We start from the raw sequence: 22,382 nt of genomic DNA on the forward strand, positions 1-22,382 counted from the left end.
GTTTTCCATGACAAAAAATTTCAAATCACATGAATCAAAGGGCTCGAAGGGAGAGCCTGTGAGAGACTGATGCACCAGAGTCAAGTCCCAGGGTTCTAAGGGAGGCTTGACCGGAGGTTTAACATGCAATACTCCCTTCAAAAAGGTTTTGCATAGGTGGTGTGACATAAACAAGGTTTTCCATGACAAATATTTGAGGTCGCAAGAAGAAGCTGGTTCGAAAGGTGGCATTGTCAAAGCTTGTAGGACTAATGACAGGTCCCATGGCTGAGTAGGTTCTCTAAAAGGGGGGTTTAGATGATTCATGCCTTTTATGAAAGTCTTACATAATTTGTGTGACATCAGAGAGGAGTCTTGGACACCATCATGTTAATTAGATATTGCAGCCAAATGAACTCTAACGGTAGAGGGAGATAGACCGGATTGAAGTAGGGTAGCTAGATACTCCAGTACTATCGACACTGGTGCTGAAAAAGGATCTACCAGTTTTTCTTTCAGCCTAAAGGTAAATCTTTTCCACTTGCTGAAGTATGTAATTCTGCTGGAAGACTTATGAGATGCAATAAGAATGTCACGTACTGGCAAAGAAAGATCATTCTACCTGGCAATCGAGGGAATTGGGAGGAGGCAAGCTGTGAGCTTCAGGCTGTTCAAGTTGGGATGTAATAGATTCTGCGGATGGGAGATCAACCCCGGGGTTGGATGGAGAATCCACGGTTGATCTAGCAGGTGAGGCCAAAGGAAAGGGAACCAAATCTGACCAGGCCAATATGGTGCTATGAGGATTACTTTGCTCTTCATCCGGCGGGTTTTCTTCAGAAACTGGGGAATGAGGGGAAGAAGTGGAAATGCATAAAGTAGATCCGAGGGCCAATCGTGGACTAGAGCGTCCCTGGGTGACTGTCCCGGAGGGGGAATCAGGGCGAAATAGTTGCTGCATTTGTAGTTGGTCGGGGACGCAAAGAGGTTGCAGCAAGGAAGACCCTAGCGGATGAAAATCTCCGCCGCTATCAAGGGATTCAGGGACCACTCGTGAGGTTGTAGTATACACCTGCTGATTCTGTCTGCTATCACACTGGAACTCCTGGGAATGTGCGTTGCTAGAAGAAAACGGTTGGTATCCATCGCCCAATGCTATATCCTCATGGCCTCTCGACAGTGTGGGTAAGATTTGGTTCCACCTTGTTTGTTGATGTACCAGACCACCGCCATGTTGTCTGATTGTACCGCAATAGTCCCAGATGGCAGCAGGGGATGGAATGCTTGCAATGCCAGAAGCACCGCCCTCAGCTCTAGAACATTTATATGCAGATGGGCCTCCATTTCGAACCAAGTACCTTGGACTGTCTGTCCCTGACATAGCCCCCCCACCCCATCAGGGAGGTGTCCGTGGTCACTGTAGCCTTGGGCTGTTGGGGGGAGAAGGGACGAGACCATTGTGACGGGTTGTGGGCCATCCACCAATTTAAATCCTGTCTACACCTGTGAGTTATCCGAATCTTGGCTGAAAAGTGATTGGCCTTGAGAAGGCCAACCAGCTTTCTTTCTGCTCCTACTTTCTTTATTTCCACTTCCACAAAAAAAAAAATTCTAAGCTTGTTTCCTGCCTTTCCTGTAGGTAGTCTAGTCTGGACACAGATTTGCTGTGTCCAGGACAATTTGTGGGCTTCTAAGCCCCCAAGCCTTTCTGTGTTGGAGGGAAGCCGTCTAGCTTAATTTTGTTTCTTAGAACTAGCCAGTTTTTTAGTTTCAGCACTCAAGTCTGTTTCTTTGAGCTCAGCACTTGTTCAGAACTTATTGTAAGCACTAAATAAGCTACAAATTACTACAGCACTCAACTTTCCTCACTGTCTAGAGGAAAACAGTTTCTAGTACTTAACAAATAAGCACCTATCCAGGCATGCCTAAGGGTCAGCTGAGAAAGTTACTGTCAGCTGCCTGTCGGGTGCCAGGATCCGCCACATAACGCATGCACTCAGGTCACTCCACAACAAGTACAAATATGTCTCTGTCATTGTCCATGTTGGTGTGAATGACCTGAGACGTACCTCCCCTGGACTACATGAAAAGGGACATGGAGGAGCTGTCTGATCTTGTAGCCCAGGCAAGTATGACCCTAGTCCAGAGTAGCATCCTGCCATCACCCAAAATGATACCACAGCACAAGGACAAAATGATCAACTTCAACAATTGGCTAAGCTTCTGGTGTCATTCTAAGGGAATCCAGTATCTGTCTGCCTGGGATGACATGATCGACAAACCATGATGCTTTGCCAGAGATGGCCTGCACCTGTCGCCCCTGGGACTCCGGATACTGGCCAAGGCTCCAGCCATCCCTATAGTGCCTTTTTTAGGTAAGGTTCAAATGACAAATTTGCCACCCTAACAAGTACAAGCAAGAAGAATCTGAGGGTATTGCTACTCAATGCTAGAAGTCTAAACGTCAAAATGCACTCACTCGAGGCACTCCTTAAAATGGAGAAAATTAACATCTGTGCAATGACAGAGACCTGGTTCAAGGCTCCAGAGAGTACCCCTGAATTACCAGGCTATAATTCATACCACACCTTTCGACCACCTAACCTGGACCGAAACACTAAAGGTGGAGGCGTGTCCATATTCATTAAGGATAGCAATACTTCCAGGCTAGTTGCTCAGCATAATGCATCAGAGATTATCCAAGTGCAACTAACTCTGGGCAAGACCGCAATCCTAATTGTAGCTAGCTACAGATCCCCCACCATGCCCCAGGATTCCCACTCCTCATTTCTTGATACACTGGAAAATATTAGGGTACAACCTACCACCCTAATAATGGGCGATTTCAACTACTCCACCATTAACTGGGAAAACTACTCAAGTACCAACTCTTGTGCTCAACGTTTTCTGGAATTCATAAATTCCAGTGCCTTGGATCAACTTATCCACACCCCCACCATGGGCAGCAATATCCTAGACATGGTTATTACCAACATGGGCAACCGTTGCTCCACACCAGAGGTCAATTCCTCGATGGTCAGATCCGACCACAAGCTTATCACCCTAGACATCCATGTCCCTCCCCCACCCCCCATTAAGGAAACAACAGTAAAAAATTTCTCCAAAGCCAACTTCACGATTCTTAAGACAGAATTGGCAAACTTCATGACACCCATGCTGATGGGCAATAGAGGTATGACTGCTGAATCCTACACAAATGTACTTTATAAGCACTTACACGAGTGCATAGATCGTGCAATCCCTTACAGAACCAAGATGCTATCCTCCAAAAAAAAGAATCTCAATGGCAAAACTCAGATCTGCTCTGAGTTACAGCACAATGGCACTAAATATACAGAACCAACTGATATTGTCAACATCCTGGCAGATAGGTTCAGTGCTAACTTTACCCCCCTGTCATCCCCTAAAGGGCCCATCTCTATACCAGAAGAATGCAAAGTTCCTTTAATCACGGCTGCACAGGTAAAAAACACACTATCCAAAGCCAAGAAACAGCATCCATGGGACCTGACAACATCCCAGGCTGTGTTCTACATGAACTACAGAATGAACTGGCACCCCACCTAAGTACCATATTCAATCACAGCCTCACCTCAGGCTATGTGCCCACTGAATGGCGCACAGCGACGGTTATCCCACTCCACAAAGGGGGAGCCACCACAGACCCGGGAAACTACCGCCCCATTAGCCTAACGAGCCTGGTCTGCAAGGCTATGGAACGTATCACCATGGAACTTATAAACAATGACATTGGTAATCTCCATACTCAGGACCCCACCCAGTTCGGGTTTGTAAAAGGCAGATCATCTCTCCTAAACCTGACAGACTTCTTTGAAGCAGTCACCAAAGCCGTAGATGAAGGTAAGGTGGTTCACACAGCCTATCTAGATCTCGCCAAGGCTTTCAACACCATCCTCCACTCTGGAATTGTAGATAAACTCACTAAACTAGGTATAAATCCCTATGTCACAAGATGGGTTGCCAACTGGCTCAATGACAGAACCTACACTGCGAAAGTAGCAGACACCAAATGCAACTTCAGACCAGTGACAAGTGGAGTACCACAGGGTTCAGTCCTGGGTCCTCTCCCGTTTGGCATCTACTTCTCTGAAGTACAGGCTAACACAGAAGGTCTTTGGTTAACGATGTTCGCAGATGACTGCAAACTAGGAGCCATAATCAAAACTCCAAAAGATGTGGACATCCTACAAAAGGGCCTCGCTGAGACAAATGCCTGGTGTCAAAGCCATGGCCTCAAGCTCAATGCCAAAAAAGTGCATTGTCATCCCTTTTGGTAAAAACTCTGTACCCATGAACTACCACACAGGCGGTAGTCTAAACACCGAAAGTGTGATAAGAGACCTTGGGACACAGGTGGACAATAGTCTCTCCTTTGATAATCACATCACCACAGTAGTCAAGAAATCCTTCTACTTGGCACACCATCACAAAAGGTTTCTCATCCAGGAAAAAAGAGGTCATTGTAACCCTTTACTCATCACTCATTAGACCGATTATAAAGTACAATGCCCCTTTTGGTATGTACCTCACAAGACATCTACAACAACTGGAAAGGCTGCAGAAATACCTCACAAAGAGGATTACCGGCCTCAAACAGATGCCCTACGCAGTCCGTTTCAAAAAGCTGCAGCTTTACTCCGTCGCATATCGCCTACTCAGAGGCAATCTCTGCCTAACACACAAAGCTATGTCAAACCCAGAGCTTTTAGACATGTTCCACTTAAAGAAATCACAATCCCTATGAGCTACACGCTCTAGGGACCTAAACCTTGTCACCACAATAAACAGAACATGCTGGAGGGATAGATTCCTGTCCCAGAGACTTCCCATACTCTGGAACAAACTACCTATCTATATCAAACAAAGCTCCTCATTAGCACTGTTCAAGAAAAATCTTGATGATTGGATGGGAGATAGGAAATTCACCCCGGGGATCACTTCTGTGGCTCTGCTCGACAATGGCACAGGAAAATAATTTTCTTGGGTGGCGAAAGCCAGGGTACCTTTTGGCTAGGCTTATATAGGCTCTAGGGCCAATAGCCTAGTACCTACCTATGAACCTATGAAAGAGGGTACTGAAAAGGATACCATTGGGTGAGCAGTAGCCATTGTAGAAGCCACATGTGAAACCTGGCCAGGGGGACAAAGGTGATGGAGGCTGCCACGGAACCCAAAAAACGTAGAATAGAGTGAGCTGTGGATTTCTCCCTTGAAAGGATTGGGATCAGTTGTCGCTTTATCCTTAGAATTCTGTGCTCTAGAATGGATGCTCTGCAATACTTTGTATTCAAGATGACCCCTATGAATTCTGTGGACTGAGATGGGGTGAGATTGGATTTTTGCCAGTTTATGGTTATGCCTAGCCTTTCTCCAGAGAGGAGAGAGTATGCCAGGGCTTCTTCCAATAGATGTCTGGTGGGGGCGGAGATGAGCCATTCGTCTAGGTATGGAAACACCTGGAATCCTTGTAGTCGCAAGTGAGCTGTGACGACTGCCGTGCACTTTGTGAACACTCTGGGGGCTGTAGAGAGTCCGAAGGGCAGTACCCTGAACTGGTAGTGACTGGCTCCCGCACGGAAGCGAAGGAATCTTCTTGATGGTCTGTCCACTTTTATGTGGTAGTACGCATCTTGAAGATCTATCGAGCACATCCAATCGTCTTTTTCCAAAAGCGGAAGGATAGACTGTATTGTGACCATCTGGAATTTTTATACTTTTACAAACTTGTTCAATACACTGAGATCCAAAATTGGTCTCCAGTCCCTGGTTTTCTTTGGCACCAAAAATAGTCTCGAGTAAAATTCGGATCATATCTGGTCTGGAAAGACTATTTGGATGACTCGTTTTCTTAGCAGCTTTGAAATCTCTAATGCTGCTTCTTCCCTTTGACAGGGTGGAACGTCGGGTAAGCTTGTTAGGGGAGCAGGACACAGGTAGAAGGGGATATGATAACCTCTGGTAATTATCCTTTGTACCCAAGAATCGGTGGTGATGGTTAGCCAGGCAGAAGGGTACAAAAAGAAACGACCCCCAACCACTTCCAGAGGAAAGCAGTTGGGCCGCTTTTCAGGAGTGCTGGTAAGATTGGCCAGGGAAAGAGTCCCTGGAACCCTGGTTATGCGGACCGCCTCTGCCCCACATGGCCGGCCTTAGGCATAAGGCCTACTAGGCGGCTGCCTAGGGTGCCACTCTAGCAGGGGCGCTTTTCCAGTATTTATTTGGGGTTGGTAGACCAGGATGGGGGCACCAGGTGGTGTGGTGGGGGTGCCGTGGAGCCCTTTTGCCCAGGGCACCAGTTGACCTAAGGCCGCTCCTGCTGCCCCGAAAAGGGCGTCTTCCCTGTGAGTTTCCCACTCTGCCCCTAGGAGAGAACTCGGCCTGTGTGTCACGGAAAGGACCCCAAGACTTTTTCTGCCATATCTTCCCACTCTTCTGGTTTCTGGAGAAAGCGCGTTGAGGGGGAAGAACAATTGACACCCATGGTAGAAAGGGTCTTACCGTCCTGTTCACATCTGGCCAGTGTGCTTTTAACCTTGGGTCCAAACAATGAAGAGGCTTCGATGGGAGCGTTGAGAAAGGAAGCCTTGAAGGGTTCCACGAAATTACACAAGCACATCCAGGCGCGTCGTCTCAGAACAATGCCTGAACTCGCCGCTCTAGCTGCTCCTTCTGATGCGTGAGATATCAGGCGCATGGAGGAGTTAGACATCGATACAATGGTGGCTAGCTGAGAGGCCACTTTGTCACAGACCTCATCAGACACAGCTCCAGCCAAAGTTTCAGAGAGCTCAGAAATAAGTCTCTTTGAAGCCTGGTAAAGTGTGCCATATAGTTCAGGGACCTGATGGCAAAGGTCGCTGATGCAAAAGTACGCTTCCCTATTATGTCCAGAGCCCGGGACTCTTTGTTGGGCGGATGGACAGTCTGGCTTTCTTCTTCTGCCAGGTCCTTTTTAGTTGCGGCTGCCACCACCAAAGCATCTACAGGAAGACCTTTGGACCAATAGGGATCAGTAGCAGGAGGGGACAAAATTTTATCTGGCCTCCGGGGAATGGCCTCAATGGTGTCAGGAGCCTTCCACACACACTGCACGACGAGCCGGACCAGTTCGTCAGCAGGTGGACTAACCCAGGAGGTAGGGGGCCAGGCGCGACAGGCCTGTAGGAACACAGACTCTTCAGAGGTCGGGTTCGAGGGCCGCCAGTCACCTCTCTGTTTAAGAATTTCAAGAATATCGCCAAAGGATACCTCAGAGGGTGAGCGAGGGGACCCTTCCCCATCATCAAAGTCTGTGCCTTCAGTAAGGGACTCCTCTGTGGAGTCCATGTGCTTCCTCTTGCATGAGCTCTTTTGATTAACTTCCTCAGAGGGAGAAGCTGGGGAAGACAGCACAAAAGGGGTCTCCTGTGGGAGTATATCCTAAGGCCCTTGCGCCCGGTGTCCGCTAGGAGCGACTTGTGTACACTGCTGTCTAGAGGAGGGCAAGGAGAGTGATAGCACAGGATTGCCAACCAATGCCAGAGCCTTCTCCATTAGCTGGAAGGCCGGTCCACCTGAAGAGGGGTGAGTGCCCAGGGCAGAGGTCACCACTCTCCTAAGTGGCTCAGCCTGCCGACCCGGAGTCCCTGGATGGCTATGAAACACCAAACTATGTATGCCACTACTGACATCCTGGGTTGTAGCAAAACTCTCCTGCCACAAAGGCAACTGTGGCTCCTTAGTGAGGTCCATAAAGGGAATCGTAGAGGGGGAAGACTGTGCTATATCAAGGGGCTTCAAAGGCAATGAAGGAGGAGAATAAGTAGGGGTCTTTGGTAAAGGGTGATCACCTCCCGAGGAAGGACAGGTGCTGGGGGGGGGGCGGAATACCTCTGGCCAAAAGCACTTGATCCACAAGACGTAACACGTCGGGTTCAGAGAGGCTTCTAGTGGATTTCACGGCTGAGGGGGAGTCAGGTCTATCCAAAGATGGAGCAAGCTCGGTGCCCACCTCGGAGGTCTGCACTGAAAACAACGGGGCTGGAAAGGACTGAACTACAGGTGTCTGCACCGAGGAAATCATCAGTGCTGAAGTCATGGCCTGCACCGACGATAAGGTCGGTACCGAAGTGGTTGTCGACGCCAAGGCTGGAACTGAAAATATCAGTGCCGATAACTGAATGATCGGTGCTGAAAGGGTAGTCGGTGCCAGGTAAGTTGTCGGAGCCGAAAAGGTAATGGGCGTCGAAACATCCATCGATGTCGCAACAGTCTGCATCGACTGGACTGTCGGTGCCGATAAAGAAGTCTGAACAGAGGAGCCCCTCGGTACCGATACGGTTAAGGGTACGTTAGTCGGTGCTGAAGTCACAGATGGCGCCAATGGCCTCGGTGCCGAAGTTCTGGGTACCAAAAGCGCTGGAGCCGAAGAAGTCAAATCCGAACTGGAAAGCTTAGCTTTCTTGGGTCTCGGTTCCTGGGGGTCCCCAGCAGGGAACGAAGGAAGAGACTTGGCCTTTTTATGTTAATCACTCTTTTTCTTGTGGGATCTTGGAGGGGTTGAAGCCTCCGACCCAGAAATAACCTCTGAAAAATGAGTTTTAAGTAGCCCCTTCAATATTAATTTATTTTTTCTCTCAATCAATGTCCTGTTAGAGGAATTCTTACAAATCCCGCAGGGTGGATCAACTGTTAAATGAGGCACACCCAAGCAATGGACACACAGGGAATGTGTATCTGAAGTAGGTAATTTATGGCCACAATCTTAAAACATCTTTTAAAACCTGGACTACCTTTTTAATTTGTCATGTTAGAAAGAAAGAAAGAAGGAAACCCAGAAAAAATACCAGCAATGGTACAAAAATTACCCGAAGGTAAGATAGAAAGGGGGTTTACCAACAATGGTAAAAAAGAAATTACCACGCGGTAAAGGAGAGGAAAGGAATTGAAAAAGATTCAAGAAAGAGTAGTTGCTAAATGCGATAAGGTAAGAGATAACTATCTAATAACTTTTCTGTGAGAAAAGGCTATTTTAGAATTTAGTACGAAAATGTTGTACTTAGCTCAAGAGAAGTACCTTGACACGACCGAATGGCGATGCGGCAAACGAAATCTGGGGTAACAGGGAAAGGGGAATTCTAGGTAAGAGTTTTAGCTCGAGAGTTTCTAGCTGACGCTAGCTTGGAAGATGGCCGGCTTGGTTCCGAGGTTGGAACCGATACCCATACGTAAGGAATGAACGAGGATTAACAATATAAAATAATCTATTCCAGCATTTACACATTGGGTTATGATGTAATATGCTTTTGACTGATGGGGTTTGATTATACTGGTGACGTATGGTCAAAAAAAAAAAAGTTAAAAGGCACAACTCTCAGGAACACTGATACTCAACAAGGAAGCATTGCTGCTTTTGTGCTATTTATCTTTGAGAAACACATATACAGAGAATGATTTATATGTATTCAAAAAACATTTAAAATACTTCAGCTCACTGGTTGTCATGCAAGATCCAAGAAGATGTAACCAGATCCTAAGGTAACCTATCTCATCTCCCATCTTTGTGTGGCACTGATTAAATACTGTAACTCACACATACACAACTGAGTAAAGGCTATATAATAAAGAATAGCTAACCGTTAACTGTTTGGTCAGTAGTAAACTTCAAGGTTTATAGATAATCTGACTGTTCTAGCTTTCTGCTAAAGTTCATGTTACTTACGAACAGGTGGAGAAAATGCCAGCCAACTGATTAACAAAACTCACAGATTACACCCATGTTGAGTAGCCAGCTCCAAGGTGCACATAGCTAAAGCCTTGACTGAGTCCTTCCCAAAATGAATTTGACTAGTGGACTAAGCAGTGCAGCAACAGCCCAGGACAAAAAATAGAGTAAGAGGCCAATACATCCTGTACAAACAGCTACAGAAAGGTATCACTGCATGAGCTCCACCAGTCAGAAGAATCAGCATACAATCAAGGGGATACAACCCTGGGCTACTTTAAACACAGAATTGGAGACTCCTTCTTCAGGAGGAGTACTGGCCACCAAGGGGGTAAAAATCTGTCATGCTATGATCAAGGCCACTCTAATGGCTGGCACTTACCCCCACCACCAACTTATGAGTATGGACAATTTGAGGTAAAACCCCACTAGACAGAAGAGATGCTTCTATGTGGCAGTGTAGGGTGGTCTGGTCAGTAGGCTACAGTACCAGCCAGAGGTAGCTGGAGGTCAGCAGTCCATGAAAAAAATGCAGAAGATTAATATTCCTGATGAGAAAACAAACATACATTAGCCCTCTATAAAGACAATTTAAAAACAGTAATTCAACAAAATCATAATCAAAACTGGATGAAAGGGCTGATTTACAAAAATATCAATTTTGGCCCAAGATCATCACGTACAATACTGGTTTCTAGAGCAGCTCTGTAAATTCAGAGGTGGTGCTGATGGGAAAGGGATGAAAAAGCCACGGCAGAAAATATTTTCTGTTAATGACTTCTGTCTGCTCGACATCCAGTACCTCGGAAAACCAAGGAAATGTGCTTTAGTAGAGGTAGAATATACTTGAGTTGTGCTTGATGATACTAAGTCACATAACACGGGCAAACAAAAAGTAGTGCACCTTAGTGCATAATACAACACATGTCCAGAGGACACTCTCAGTACATGAAGTCTCAAGAAAGTACCGAGACATAACTCAGGAAAACATGTGCATCCACAAGCTGTGAAATGTTATGAACACAGTACTAAATGTTTCGTCAGCATCCCCCACCAGGGGAAAAAAAACTGCTCAATACACAACACAGCAATGCTAACAAAATAGGGAAAGATGGCAGCAACTAGCTGCCTAGTTCAAGTACACTGTTTGGACCTTGATCTTTATCTACTGTAACAGCTACTACCAGAAACTTGGAAATTAATTTGATTTTACTGTGTATTTCATCTGTATATCCATCATGTTTTCAGAGAATGGCTGATACTAGCATTGAACACATGGCTGTTAAATTGAAATGCTCCTCAAGTAAATTTACAACTGCTGCTTTTACTGGGGTGCAGACTGCTTGAACTTTTTGTGATACTTGATTTATCAAGAAGATAACTGTATTTGCCTTTACCTGAAAACTCTAGTAGTGATCTGAGAAGTAGATAAATAGCAGAGGTCGCAGCAAAGTCCCCAGAGAAACCCCACTAGTCACCTTCATGCTCTCAGAAGATGCATACCCTACTGTCACTGTAAGTGCTCTCTCTCTAAGCTAGTTTATTATCCATCTAATAAAGTATGGGTCACTTTGGAGCACATTTACCTTGCTTACTTCATTTGCATGTGGTATGATGTCAAATACCATGGACAGGTCGAAGTACTCTACATGGACAGTTTACTTGGGTTACCACTTCAAAAGGTTGACTAGATTCAGATGACATGATCCATCCCTGACAAAACCAAATTGTGTGTGTGTGTGTGGGGGGGGGGGGTTCAAGTTGGATAACATTTTTGATATCACAGCTAATTAGGCCAGGATATGTTCCTTTGCTTTGCACACAAAACGTGTTATGTAGATGGGTCTGCAATTTCCAGGGTCAGTGGTGGGGCCTCCCAAGAGAAGAAGCATCAAAACATCTCTATGCCACACCTGTGGGACAAACTCCATTGTCAGGCTCAGGTTAAGGAGAGGGTTTGCCAGTACTTGGTCAGAATTATTAGGCAACCAGGTATCAGGCCTCAAAAAGAGGCATTCTTTGTTCTGAACAGTACTTTTAGCACATGTCCTTTTGTGATGGTTGGTGGTCTGAGTTCCTCTGAGGTAAGCGGGCTTGGTATGCTTGTCTGTAGAGTAAAAATGCCACCAAATTTGTTTGCCGGTACATTAGCAGTATCCACTGGATCAGAGTAGGCAGTACCACTGTGAATAAGCTCTGAGCCCTGTTGAGTATTATTCTTTATTTTCCTGACATACATGAAGTACGGCTTCTGTTTCTAGTCTGAATTCATGTGACCTCAAATTTCTGATGGTCTTTTTCAGATTATTAACTAATTACTTGCTGCCACCAATGATACAAGGGTCTCTTGTTGTAATTACATAGGTTTTCAGATCTTCTCTGTTGTTTCTTGTAAAGTTTGTTTATGTTAGTGGCCCACCACTCTGGTTTGCTTTTGAACTCACAGTGGATTGGATCGTGTTCGGACTGCCAAGGTAATACCTTTGCCCAAGTGAGAGTAGAATTTGTCTGCGTACATCTCAGCTGTGTCAGCATCCTGGGTATATCCTTGAATTTGGAGACTTCAAATGTACAAACCTCCTCCAATTTTGTGATGAAGTCCTTGAATTCTTTGATGTCTGCATCTGTTGGTTTTGAGATTTTGGTACAGAAGATGTCTTGTTTGTGGTTGGACTTGATCAGAAAGGGGGGGATACCATGGGAACAGTGTATACAGATGCTATGTTTGCAAAGACCAAGTCAAGTAAGTTCTGTCCTCTAGTGGGTTCCTTTACAATCTGGCCCAAGAAATTCTTGTGTCCCAGTTCATCACTGGATAGTTATAAAGTCTCCAATTATAACAGCATTTCTGCTTTTGTAGCACGCAATAATCTGAAAATTGATCCTACTTAGTGTGATCTGAATCTGTTTTAAGTTCCACTTATGTTTCTTTAGGTATTTGTCATGAGGTAATGTGGCATCACAGTTCCCACCAAGCCTAAATGAGGGGAAGCACAAAATTCAGGCAATGAGGGAGTGCTCTCTGGGCTTTTGAAGAAGGCTTCTGTAACCACAAACATGGATACACTCCAAATACAGAAGCAATGTCAAGCAGTTTGTTGTTTAGACACCTAGCACTGCATAGAACCACCCTGACATGGTTCAGTGCTTGGTTTGGTTTTTAGGCTGAGGAGTCCATTAGCTGGATCCTGCCTGAAAAATGCAGAATGGAGGCTACAAAAGCATTCACTAGTATGTGGAAACCATGGAATGAGAAGTGCAAACTATCCTTGGTGAAACAAGTATAGTTATCAAGCACCTCTTCCCATGCGGACACATACTGGAACCCCCCCCCCCAAGAATGGCACCAGCTATTTGGCAAATTGTTAAAGCGAACTCTCTTGCCCTTATAATTTGGTATCATTCATGGTCATGGAAGTATCCCACAAGATACCAAGGTCTTCCCTGCATCTGTGGTATGCATGCAGAACTAAGTCCAAGTCTCTGCACACTTTTCAGAGTTCTGATCACCAAGTCGCTTACTCCAACATAGACCATCACCATTTTGTATTTGTCAAGTTTAAGGGTCTATAGGGATCTTGAACCATCAGCCACTTGAAAGACAACTCACAGTCATCTTGTTCTTGTCTAGTCTTGCGAGTGCAGAACTAGTGTACCTAATTAAGAAGTCACTAATCACTAGTATGTTTTAATTTGTTTACAGGTTGCTTTCATATACTGTATTTGGGCTATTCGGTTTCCTAGAGACTTCCTGCAATGTTTACACCAAAAGGTGTAGATGTGCTTGGTTTACACTTGAGTTCTGCTCTTATCACACGCCAGATGTTTGGGTAAGGACTTCCTAACTGACTCAGCGTAGAATAATGTAATACAGGTTTGCGCAAGATGCGGTAGAGGTGAGTGAGCCACAGAAATGTGTTTGGTTGTGAGAGCTGAATCTCCAGTTTGGGCCACTACTTGAATCTTTCACAAACAGTGTCAAGCTAAGTAACAGGCCATTGTCAGTGTGCATCAGACAATTGCGACATTGTCAGGGCATACCAACTGCTATGAGGCAGGCAGCAGAGGGAAGACTAGTTAGAGGACATTCCATTGTGGGAAGGTCAAGAAGTGTTAGGGTAATGAATTCTATTGGGAAAAACTCTAATACGATAGCAAGATTGGACAACCTCTGATTTAGAGGGATGACTTGACAAGCAACACAGGAAAGACTATGACCTAAAGAAGAAAAGAAGATAATTACACCGAGAGCTGAAACTTTTTATCTAACTAAATAGAAAACAAATTTGAGTAAACTGTGTTACAATACTAAACACTACGCATTTAGGAGTCTAGTCTGCACTGAGATGTCCAGTACTATGAGGTCAGTTTGGATGTGCAATGCTGTACAGCTGAACAGATCTGCTTGAAGTAGGAGTAACTATGGATCCAAGGGGGAAAATCTGAAACTGAAAGCACCTGCGTCTGTCTAGCACACGTAACCTGGTTAATTTCTTCAAGAAGGTCACCAAAGCAATGGATGAGGGTAAAACACTGCATACCTTGATGTGGCCACATTTGACACAATACCCTTTTCAGAAATTGCTGACAAACTCTCTGAACTAGGCATAAATCCATACATAATTCTCTGGATTGCTGGCTGGCTCAGAGACAAGACCCAAGAAGTCAGGAATGGTGAGACCACCTCCATCAAAAGGCCAGTCACCAGTGGAGGACCTCATGGCTCCATGCTGGGCTAGCTCCTGTATGGCATCTACTTTTCAGAAGTTAAGGCTAATGTCAAAGGCCTTTGGCTCACTGAGTTCGCAGAAGGCCGTAAATTGAGAGCTATCATAGATTCCCCCATGACACCAACATCTAGCAACAATGACTGGTGCCAAAGTCACAGTTTAAAAACTCAATGCCAAGAAATGCTTTATTTATATATTTATGCATTCATTCATTATAATTCCTTTCAGAAACTGTCCATCTAAGTTATTAAACACCCCTAATGAGTAGTTAGGGATCTGTAAACATATGTAGACAGTAATCTGGCCTTCCACGATCATGTAGCAAAGACAGTGAGAAAATCTTTCTGTCACCCAACTTATAGGCAAGGGTATGGCGACATTATTGTATCCTAGTACCCCACATGGATGTGCAGTAGCAAAATCTACCCAAAACCCACCCATCACCTGGTAACATGTATGATTATTTAATGAATATACATGGATTGTCCTCACCAGCCTCATGAATATTCATCAGGTATTCGTTATGCCAGTACAGGCTAAATTTAGATGACTTAAATAAACTTATTCTAACACTGAGTACAGGCTAACTTTAGGGGAGTTAAACAAACTTATTCTAACACCAAGTAAAGACTAAAATGTAACATTTGGCTTTGATTCGAGACCTCTGCCTCTTGTTATATTTGACTTTATCCATCATTCTTGTGTTAAGCCATACTATGCTTTATTAGCTGTGGACTGAAGGACTTTAAAGTCCAGAGAACTGGGGTTAGTGAGAAATAAAATGTAGATGACCACACCCCTCTACCTCTTAGTGCAAGAAATCTAGACAGAGACAAAAGTAATGGCCAAAAAAAAAAAAAAAATGGCCAGATTTTAAATATTGTGCTTATAAACATGGAAATTTGCTAGAATAACAGGTTTTGCATTATCTGGATGGATGAAGTCTGAAACTCAAATGACTTATTTAGCAAGTTCAATTATCAGTGATTTAATGGGCGGCCAAGGTAGTGCAGCGGTCAGCGTTGTCGCCTCACAGCAAGAGGTTCCCTGGTTCGATCCTTGGCTGGGGTGCCTTCTGTGTGGAGTCTGCATGTCCTCCCTGTGGTCGCGTGGGTTTCCTCCGGGTGCTCCGGTTTCCTCCCACATCCCAAAGACATGCTGTAGGTGGATTGGACACTCTAAATTGGCCCTAGGTGTGAGTGCGTGTATGTGTGTGTGTGTGTGTGTGTGTGTGTGTGTGTGTGTGTGCACCTTCTGTGGAAGGTTGGGTACTGGGCCGGCAACTCGACACCATAAAACTCCACTGCCAATCATGAGCGGACAGGTGATCCGCTGTGGCGACCCATAACCGGGAAAAGCTGAAAGAAGAAGAATCAGCAGTGATTTACCAGAAAAAAAACCCCACAAAACATATATGGGCTAAACAAAAATGAGGCAAAAATCTAGACATTCTGCAAAAATTAGGGTAATTGAGAGGTATGTAGGTGACTGATAACTTCTTTGTGCTGATATGAAGTCTGGTTCTTGAGCATCTTTGCTCGATTAATATTCAGTGCTGTTACTTCAGATGGAGTACACACCTCTCAACCATCTTAGTACAAGAAATTTACACATAGCCAAAAATAACAAGGGGGTAAAGGACGCAAAAATAACTACAGACTTTAAAAACTGCTTTTCTAGAGAATGTAAAGTTGGACACTTAAATGTCAGTCAATCCTGACATGAATGATGTCACTGGCAAATCTGCATGTCAGTCAGTCAGGCATCATTACCATATGACATCACATTCATTTGGCTTGTCAATCACATATACCACACGTATCTTTGTGAAGTTAAACCATATGAGGCACTAGGATACAATAAAGCCTACACGGCATCCAGGTCCAAAAAGTTGAAGTACGACTCTACTCTCTACTCAGACTTTATTTTTATTTATTTTACATTTGTTGACTGGGAGTGTCCAACTGAGCAAAAGCCCTTTTTTAGCAGAGGCCCGGGGAGAAGCTCCAATATGTACATACAGGGCAATTACAATAACAATTAGATATTCAACATTAGAAAAACACAAGAATTATTTAGGTGGCTACAATCATCAATGCAGTAATTATCAAGTTATACAGTATAAAGCCAAACAAGATGAGTTGCAATATAAGCATGGGATCTAAGTAGTAGTGGTTTGACAGGTATATGCTAATATGAAGTTTTAAGGGCAGTATACAGCTTAAGTTTAGGAGTTTATAAGATAGTACAGGAAGTAAGTTGTTCAAGCTCTGTACTGGTTAATCTGAACTAAGTGGGCTGGTTTTGGTCAGGGAGGGTGTGAACAGTGACAGGTCCAGCATTTTTTAAAGTAGTCTTTGGTAGCCAGCTTAAATTGGTTGGGTTTGTCAGGTTTCTTACTTCTAGAGGGAGTTTGTTTTATGCAATAGAGGAGAGGTAGCTATACAAGTTGCAGCCAGTCTTAGATTTTGGTTTGTGAACCTTTAATAGGTTTTGGGTTGCACTTCTGAGATGTTTAGTAGTAGAGAAATGGGAAATGAGAGACGATAGAGTTGGGCAGAAAGATGGTTGATATAGAATGGATGTATCATCTGGACCAGAGATTGGAGTAGCAGGTGAGGTAGTTCAAGCCAGTTCAGGTATGCTAGGGAGAGACAGTGGTGATATTTATATGTTTGTTGAGCTGCAAATCTGGCTATAGTTTGGCAAGTAAGGAGGAGTTCATATCTGTGCATTATTTGGGAGCAGTAAGTTAGACAAGGTAGAAGATAGGCATGACTAAGAGTATGCCTGGCTTCAGTTGTGAGGAATTTGCTATTTCCGTACAGAAGTCCTAGCTTCTGATGGGTTTTTCTGATACAATTGTTAATGTGTAGATCAAATTTTAGTTGATCATCTATGGTGATGCTAAGTCATTTTGTGTTGATAACTTCAACAGGAGTATTGTTTAAGGATGTTATGATAAAGGAAGATTTGATGTGGTTAACAGATTTAGGAAAAAAGAGCAGCAATTTTGTTTTTTAGGGTTGAGGATAAGCAGTTTTTTTTTTTTTTTTGAGCCAGGTCTTATCTGAGTTGAAGGATGTCTGGGTAGTTGAGAGGAGTTCGGAGGAGGAGTTGGCAATAGTGATGACTGCAATCTCATCTGCATATTGGACAACGATAGATTGAGGACAAGAGAAGTAAAGGGAGTTGGTGAAGATATTAAAAAGTAGATGTCCAAGAAAGGATCCTTGGGGAGACACCAGTTTTTACGGGCAGGAGGAAAAAGCACTGTATCAGTGAGACAGCTGGAGAACCATGCTACTGTATCAGGAGAGAAGTTAAGGTCTGTGAGTTTGTTAAGTAGCAAAGTCTGTGAGACAGTGTCAAAAGCCTTTGAGAGCTCAAGGAATGGGCACAATATTAGTTTGTGATCATCTTTGGCTAGAGAAATAGTATTGAGAAAGAATAAAAGTGCTGTGGTGGTACTGTGCTTGGGATGGAAACCATGCTGAGTAGGGGTGAGAAGTTTTTCTTGTAAGAGATGATGCAGTGTTTGTTTGTGTATACATTTCTCTAAGATTTTTGAGAGAGGGGAAAGAACTGCAATAGGTCTGAAGTTGGAAATTTCTGTGGAATTACCTCCTCTGTGAATAGGAAGAGTGTAAAACTGTTTCCAGAAAATTTGAACTTTAGATTCAGAGATGGAGCGATTAATAAGGATAGACACAGGCAGTGCTGCAGTCTGGAGAAAGTATGAAGGGGCACAGTCTGCTGACATAGAGCGTGGTTTGAGTTTGAGTTTGGAGAGTAGAGGTTTGATATAGTTAGTAGGAACAGGTTTGAGAGGGAGAGTTTACTGAGTTAGCAGTTTAGAGGTGTTGTTGATGGAGGGGGTGGTTTTAAATAGTTTGGAAATATATTTAATAAAATAAGTGTTAAAAGTATTGGCCGTCTCTTTAGGGGACCTGTCTGGACATGGGTTTGGTGAGGTTGGGTTGCCAGTGTGTAGTATCTGGTTTATAGCATTCCAGAATTTTTTTAGGTCAGATTTTAATGTTGTTGGGGGATTATAGTAGAAACTTTTTTTGTCATTGTTGATGAGACCCATCATTGAGTAAAAGCCCCCTTTGGGCATGCACATAACCAGACACTTACAACAGCTGGACTGCCCATAAAGGTTCCTCTCCAGGAGAATCCAGGGCATGAATAATCGGTCCTTCAATGGATCATCTAAAGACCATGTCTCTGTACTCAGTATCCTACAGGCTGCTGATAGGCGATCTATGCCTGGCCTATATGGCATCCTCAGATCCAGCCCTGACGATCTTTTGCACATCCACAAAACAAACTGCACTAGAAATACTAGATTCAATTATATGAACTTCACTTGTGACATAAACAGAACATGCTAGAGGGACAGACAGTGACTCAAAGAATCTCTGTGTTATGGAATAGGCTCCCCATCCATATGAAGCAGTGTTCATCCCTGACCCTAGTCAAATGAAATCTTGGCCACTGGATGGAAAATCACAACTTCATCCCCAGTCTGGTTCCCATGTCTCTAATGGACAGAGGCCGTCAGTAAGTAAAATGTTCTCCAGTTAACACCCCCCCCCAAACAAATCCCTTGGGTACCTCCATTTTAACATACTCACCACAAATGACACCAAAGGTATTCAGGGACAAAATGTACGTTGTAGTGCACTGCTAGGCTTAAAAGGCCCTAGCAGTCATTAGCCTGGTATCAGTCTAAGAACACCACTGCGCTGAGAACCACCTAAAACAGTTAAACTGACTATTCACTTATATTTGTTGCTGAATTAAAAGGAACTTTCACAAATCAACAACAGTTATTCTAAAGACAGAAATAACAGCTTGCAATGGCTTATGATACTTATCTGCCTAACCAACTGGCCTGAAAATGCCTTAAAGCAAACACAAATCCTGAACAACCCCGACTGCAGTTGATACACAAGAAAGAAAATAAAGATACACACCAACAATAAGACCACTTAAATGGCAAAATGCAGTGCAATTATTTACTGGAATTATTAATACAGATTTAAAGACTTTAAGCAAATCAGATACACACTGTTAAAATGAACCAAGAAAGGAAAAACTTTGACTTATCTTTGTTGTAGAATGTATTATAATTCTCCAAAAGAAAACAGAAGTCATGCAGAAATGGGGAGAGGCCAATACTGATGATGTATAAAACTACCAGGACTATGTCAGATGGGCAACAAATACCTCATCTAAAAACTTTAAACACGTAGCAAGTGCTATCTGGACCTGTAACAGCACACAAGGATGCAAAATGTAGTCCAGTTATTATGCTTGTCACGCCAATATTGGCAGATCAGATGGCACACACTTTGTGAAAGCTAAACTGCATTATGACTCATACACGGAATTATTAAGCTTGTGATAATGAATCGCTGATTCACAGTATCCACACCACACATACTTTTAAAAGGCGTGCCCTTATTTAGAAAACGAAAAGGTTTTGCCCTTTACATCACTGGGCACACTGTAAAATGAAAAACATATGAACCTATTTTTACTCTACAGGAAGACTGCATTTATGCAGTACATCAGCCATACAAATACAGGAAAACAAAACATGCCTCACATACTTTACTCCTCAAATACTGACTTGGAAGGTTACTTGGAAATTAGGTATGGTAATGCCCTTCTAATAATAGCACAAACAATCTCCACCACATTACCTTCACAAATGGGTACGCCGATCCTGGTGGAAGGGGCTCGTTCTCATGATTTTGTTGGAAATGCACATACTTTTCTAGACCGTCTTCCGTATAAATCTTCTGTTCGTCCACCATATCAAACAGAGCCCTCGAAGACACAGCAATCGTGATTGCAAACTGGGGTTTGGGCTGCAAAGCACAAAAACAAAACTAGAGTGTGAAGCCAAGGCAACCACATACCACCGCATCAGTCTGGGCAGCTCATTATAAATTATTTTGACGTGATCTGCTGAGTACTTACCGGTCTGGGTTTTTTCGAAGTTTTGCCCAAGTTCTCATAATGATCCAAGGCTGTTTTCCAGTCAGGTTTCTCTGTTTTACTTGCCACCTCTGTTCCCGAGTCAGTAGAAACACCTACTGTTACCTTAGTGGGTGCATTTTCTTTGACTTGTGATTTCTGTCCTGGCTTGTCACCCATTACAACTTCTGTCCTGTTACCGTTGTACAACTAAAGACGGAAGAAGCTGCTACCCTAAAGAATATTTTCCTTTTTTGCGGAAACGTAAAAAGTACCGTAGGGCGTTACTGCACCCAGAATGCTGTGTTGGGACGGGTTATACTGTAGTGACTGTCGTTGTTCTGGTTGGGCGGCTTTGGCAACAGTTTACATTTCCAGTGAAGTACCTCTCAAAGGTGCGGCAAATACCCCTTTTGAAAAGTGACAGTAAACACACTTTATTTTGGTGTCACGAATTAAACCGACACTGTAGAAAGAAGGACTGACACTGAATCTAGACAATGATGGCTTTATTTGAATTTTGTAGACGGTTTAGCGCGAGACTTTTTTTTGAAAGGGCACAAATAAAGCTGAGGTATTTGAGCGAGCCTGTTTACGTTCAAGAAAAAGCTTATGTAACTGTGTACCAGTGTCACCTTAAGATTAAAAATGAATGCCAAAGAAGGGTCACAAGTTTTCAAGTCTTGTTCATATTAGCGTTGCTGGAGTAACGAAGGATGCGCGTTATCTTGCATTTTTTGTTTGAAAGTGGCTTAATGCAGTCATTAATACAGCATCACCAAAATACATTTTTACGAGGAATAAAGCAAACCTCTGAACGGTGGCTGAAAAGGGTAGAGAGCATTTGAGAGTTAAGGATTGTGGTGGACACATGTGGTGGGGATTAAGTCTGTTGGAATAGCTTTGAAATGAAAAGTGGCTCACCAGTTCCGAATAACAACAGCATTTTGTCACTAATTCATTATTGTATTTTATATGTAAGTTGGGTCAACAGCAATATCTCTTAACTGCTATGATTTAAGTATGGTGCTATGATTTTGGGGTGGCTGAAAAGGGTAGAGAGCATTTGAGAGTTAAGGATTGTGGTGGACACAGTTTGCCCCATGTGGTGGGGATTAAGTCTGTTGGAATAGCTTTGAAATGAAAAGTGGCTCACCAGTTCCGAATAACAACAGCATTTTGTCACTAATTCATTATTGTATTTTATATGTAAGTTGGGTCAACAGCAATATCTCTTAACTGCTATGATTTAAGTATGGTGCTATGATTTTGGGGTGGCTGAAAAGGGTAGAGAGCATTTGAGAGTTAAGGATTGTGGTGGACACAGTTTGCCCCATGTGGTGGGGATTAAGTCTGTTGGAATAGCTTTGAAATGAAAAGTGGCTCACCAGTTCCGAATAACAACAGCATTTTGTCACTAATTCATTATTGTATTTTATATGTAAGTTGGGTCAACAGCAATATCTCTTAACTGCTATGATTTAAGTATGGTGCTATGATTTTGGGGTGGCTGAAAAGGGTAGAGAGCATTTGAGAGTTAAGGATTGTGGTGGACACAGTTTGCCCCATGTGGTGGGGATTAAGTCTGTTGGAATAGCTTTGAAATGAAAAGTGGCTCACCAGTTCCGAATAACAACAGCATTTTGTCACTAATTCATTATTGTATTTTATATGTAAGTTGGGTCAACAGCAATATCTCTTAACTGCTATGATTTAAGTATGGTGCTATGATTTTGGGGTGGCTGAAAAGGGTAGAGAGCATTTGAGAGTTAAGGATTGTGGTGGACACAGTTTGCCCCATGTGGTGGGGATTAAGTCTGTTGGAATAGCTTTGAAATGAAAAGTGGCTCACCAGTTCCGAATAACAACAGCATTTTGTCACTAATTCATTATTGTATTTTATATGTAAGTTGGGTCAACAGCAATATCTCTTAACT

General features: G+C 43.5%; 1 protein-coding gene across 1 annotated transcript in view; it reads right to left on the reverse strand.

The window, feature by feature from the left end:
* The window catches only part of LOC122796504 (cytosolic 5'-nucleotidase 1A-like), a 385,824-nt gene extending 364,896 nt beyond the window's left edge, over positions 1-20,928 (reverse strand). Inside the window, exons 1-2 of the mRNA XM_044065040.1 lie at positions 20,449-20,928; positions 20,169-20,336 (exon numbers count right to left, since the gene is read on the reverse strand). Of these exons, the coding sequence (XP_043920975.1) occupies positions 20,169-20,336; positions 20,449-20,625 (345 nt within the window). The 5' untranslated portion in view covers positions 20,626-20,928. The remainder of the gene's footprint in view (positions 1-20,168; positions 20,337-20,448) is intronic.
* Positions 20,929-22,382: the final 1,454 nt, after the last annotated feature.

Source organism: Protopterus annectens, chromosome 1.part0, assembly GCF_019279795.1.
Source record: "Protopterus annectens isolate FY-2018-M chromosome 1.part0, PAN1.0, whole genome shotgun sequence".
In the NCBI taxonomy this organism is placed as follows: Eukaryota; Metazoa; Chordata; order Ceratodontiformes; family Protopteridae; genus Protopterus; species Protopterus annectens.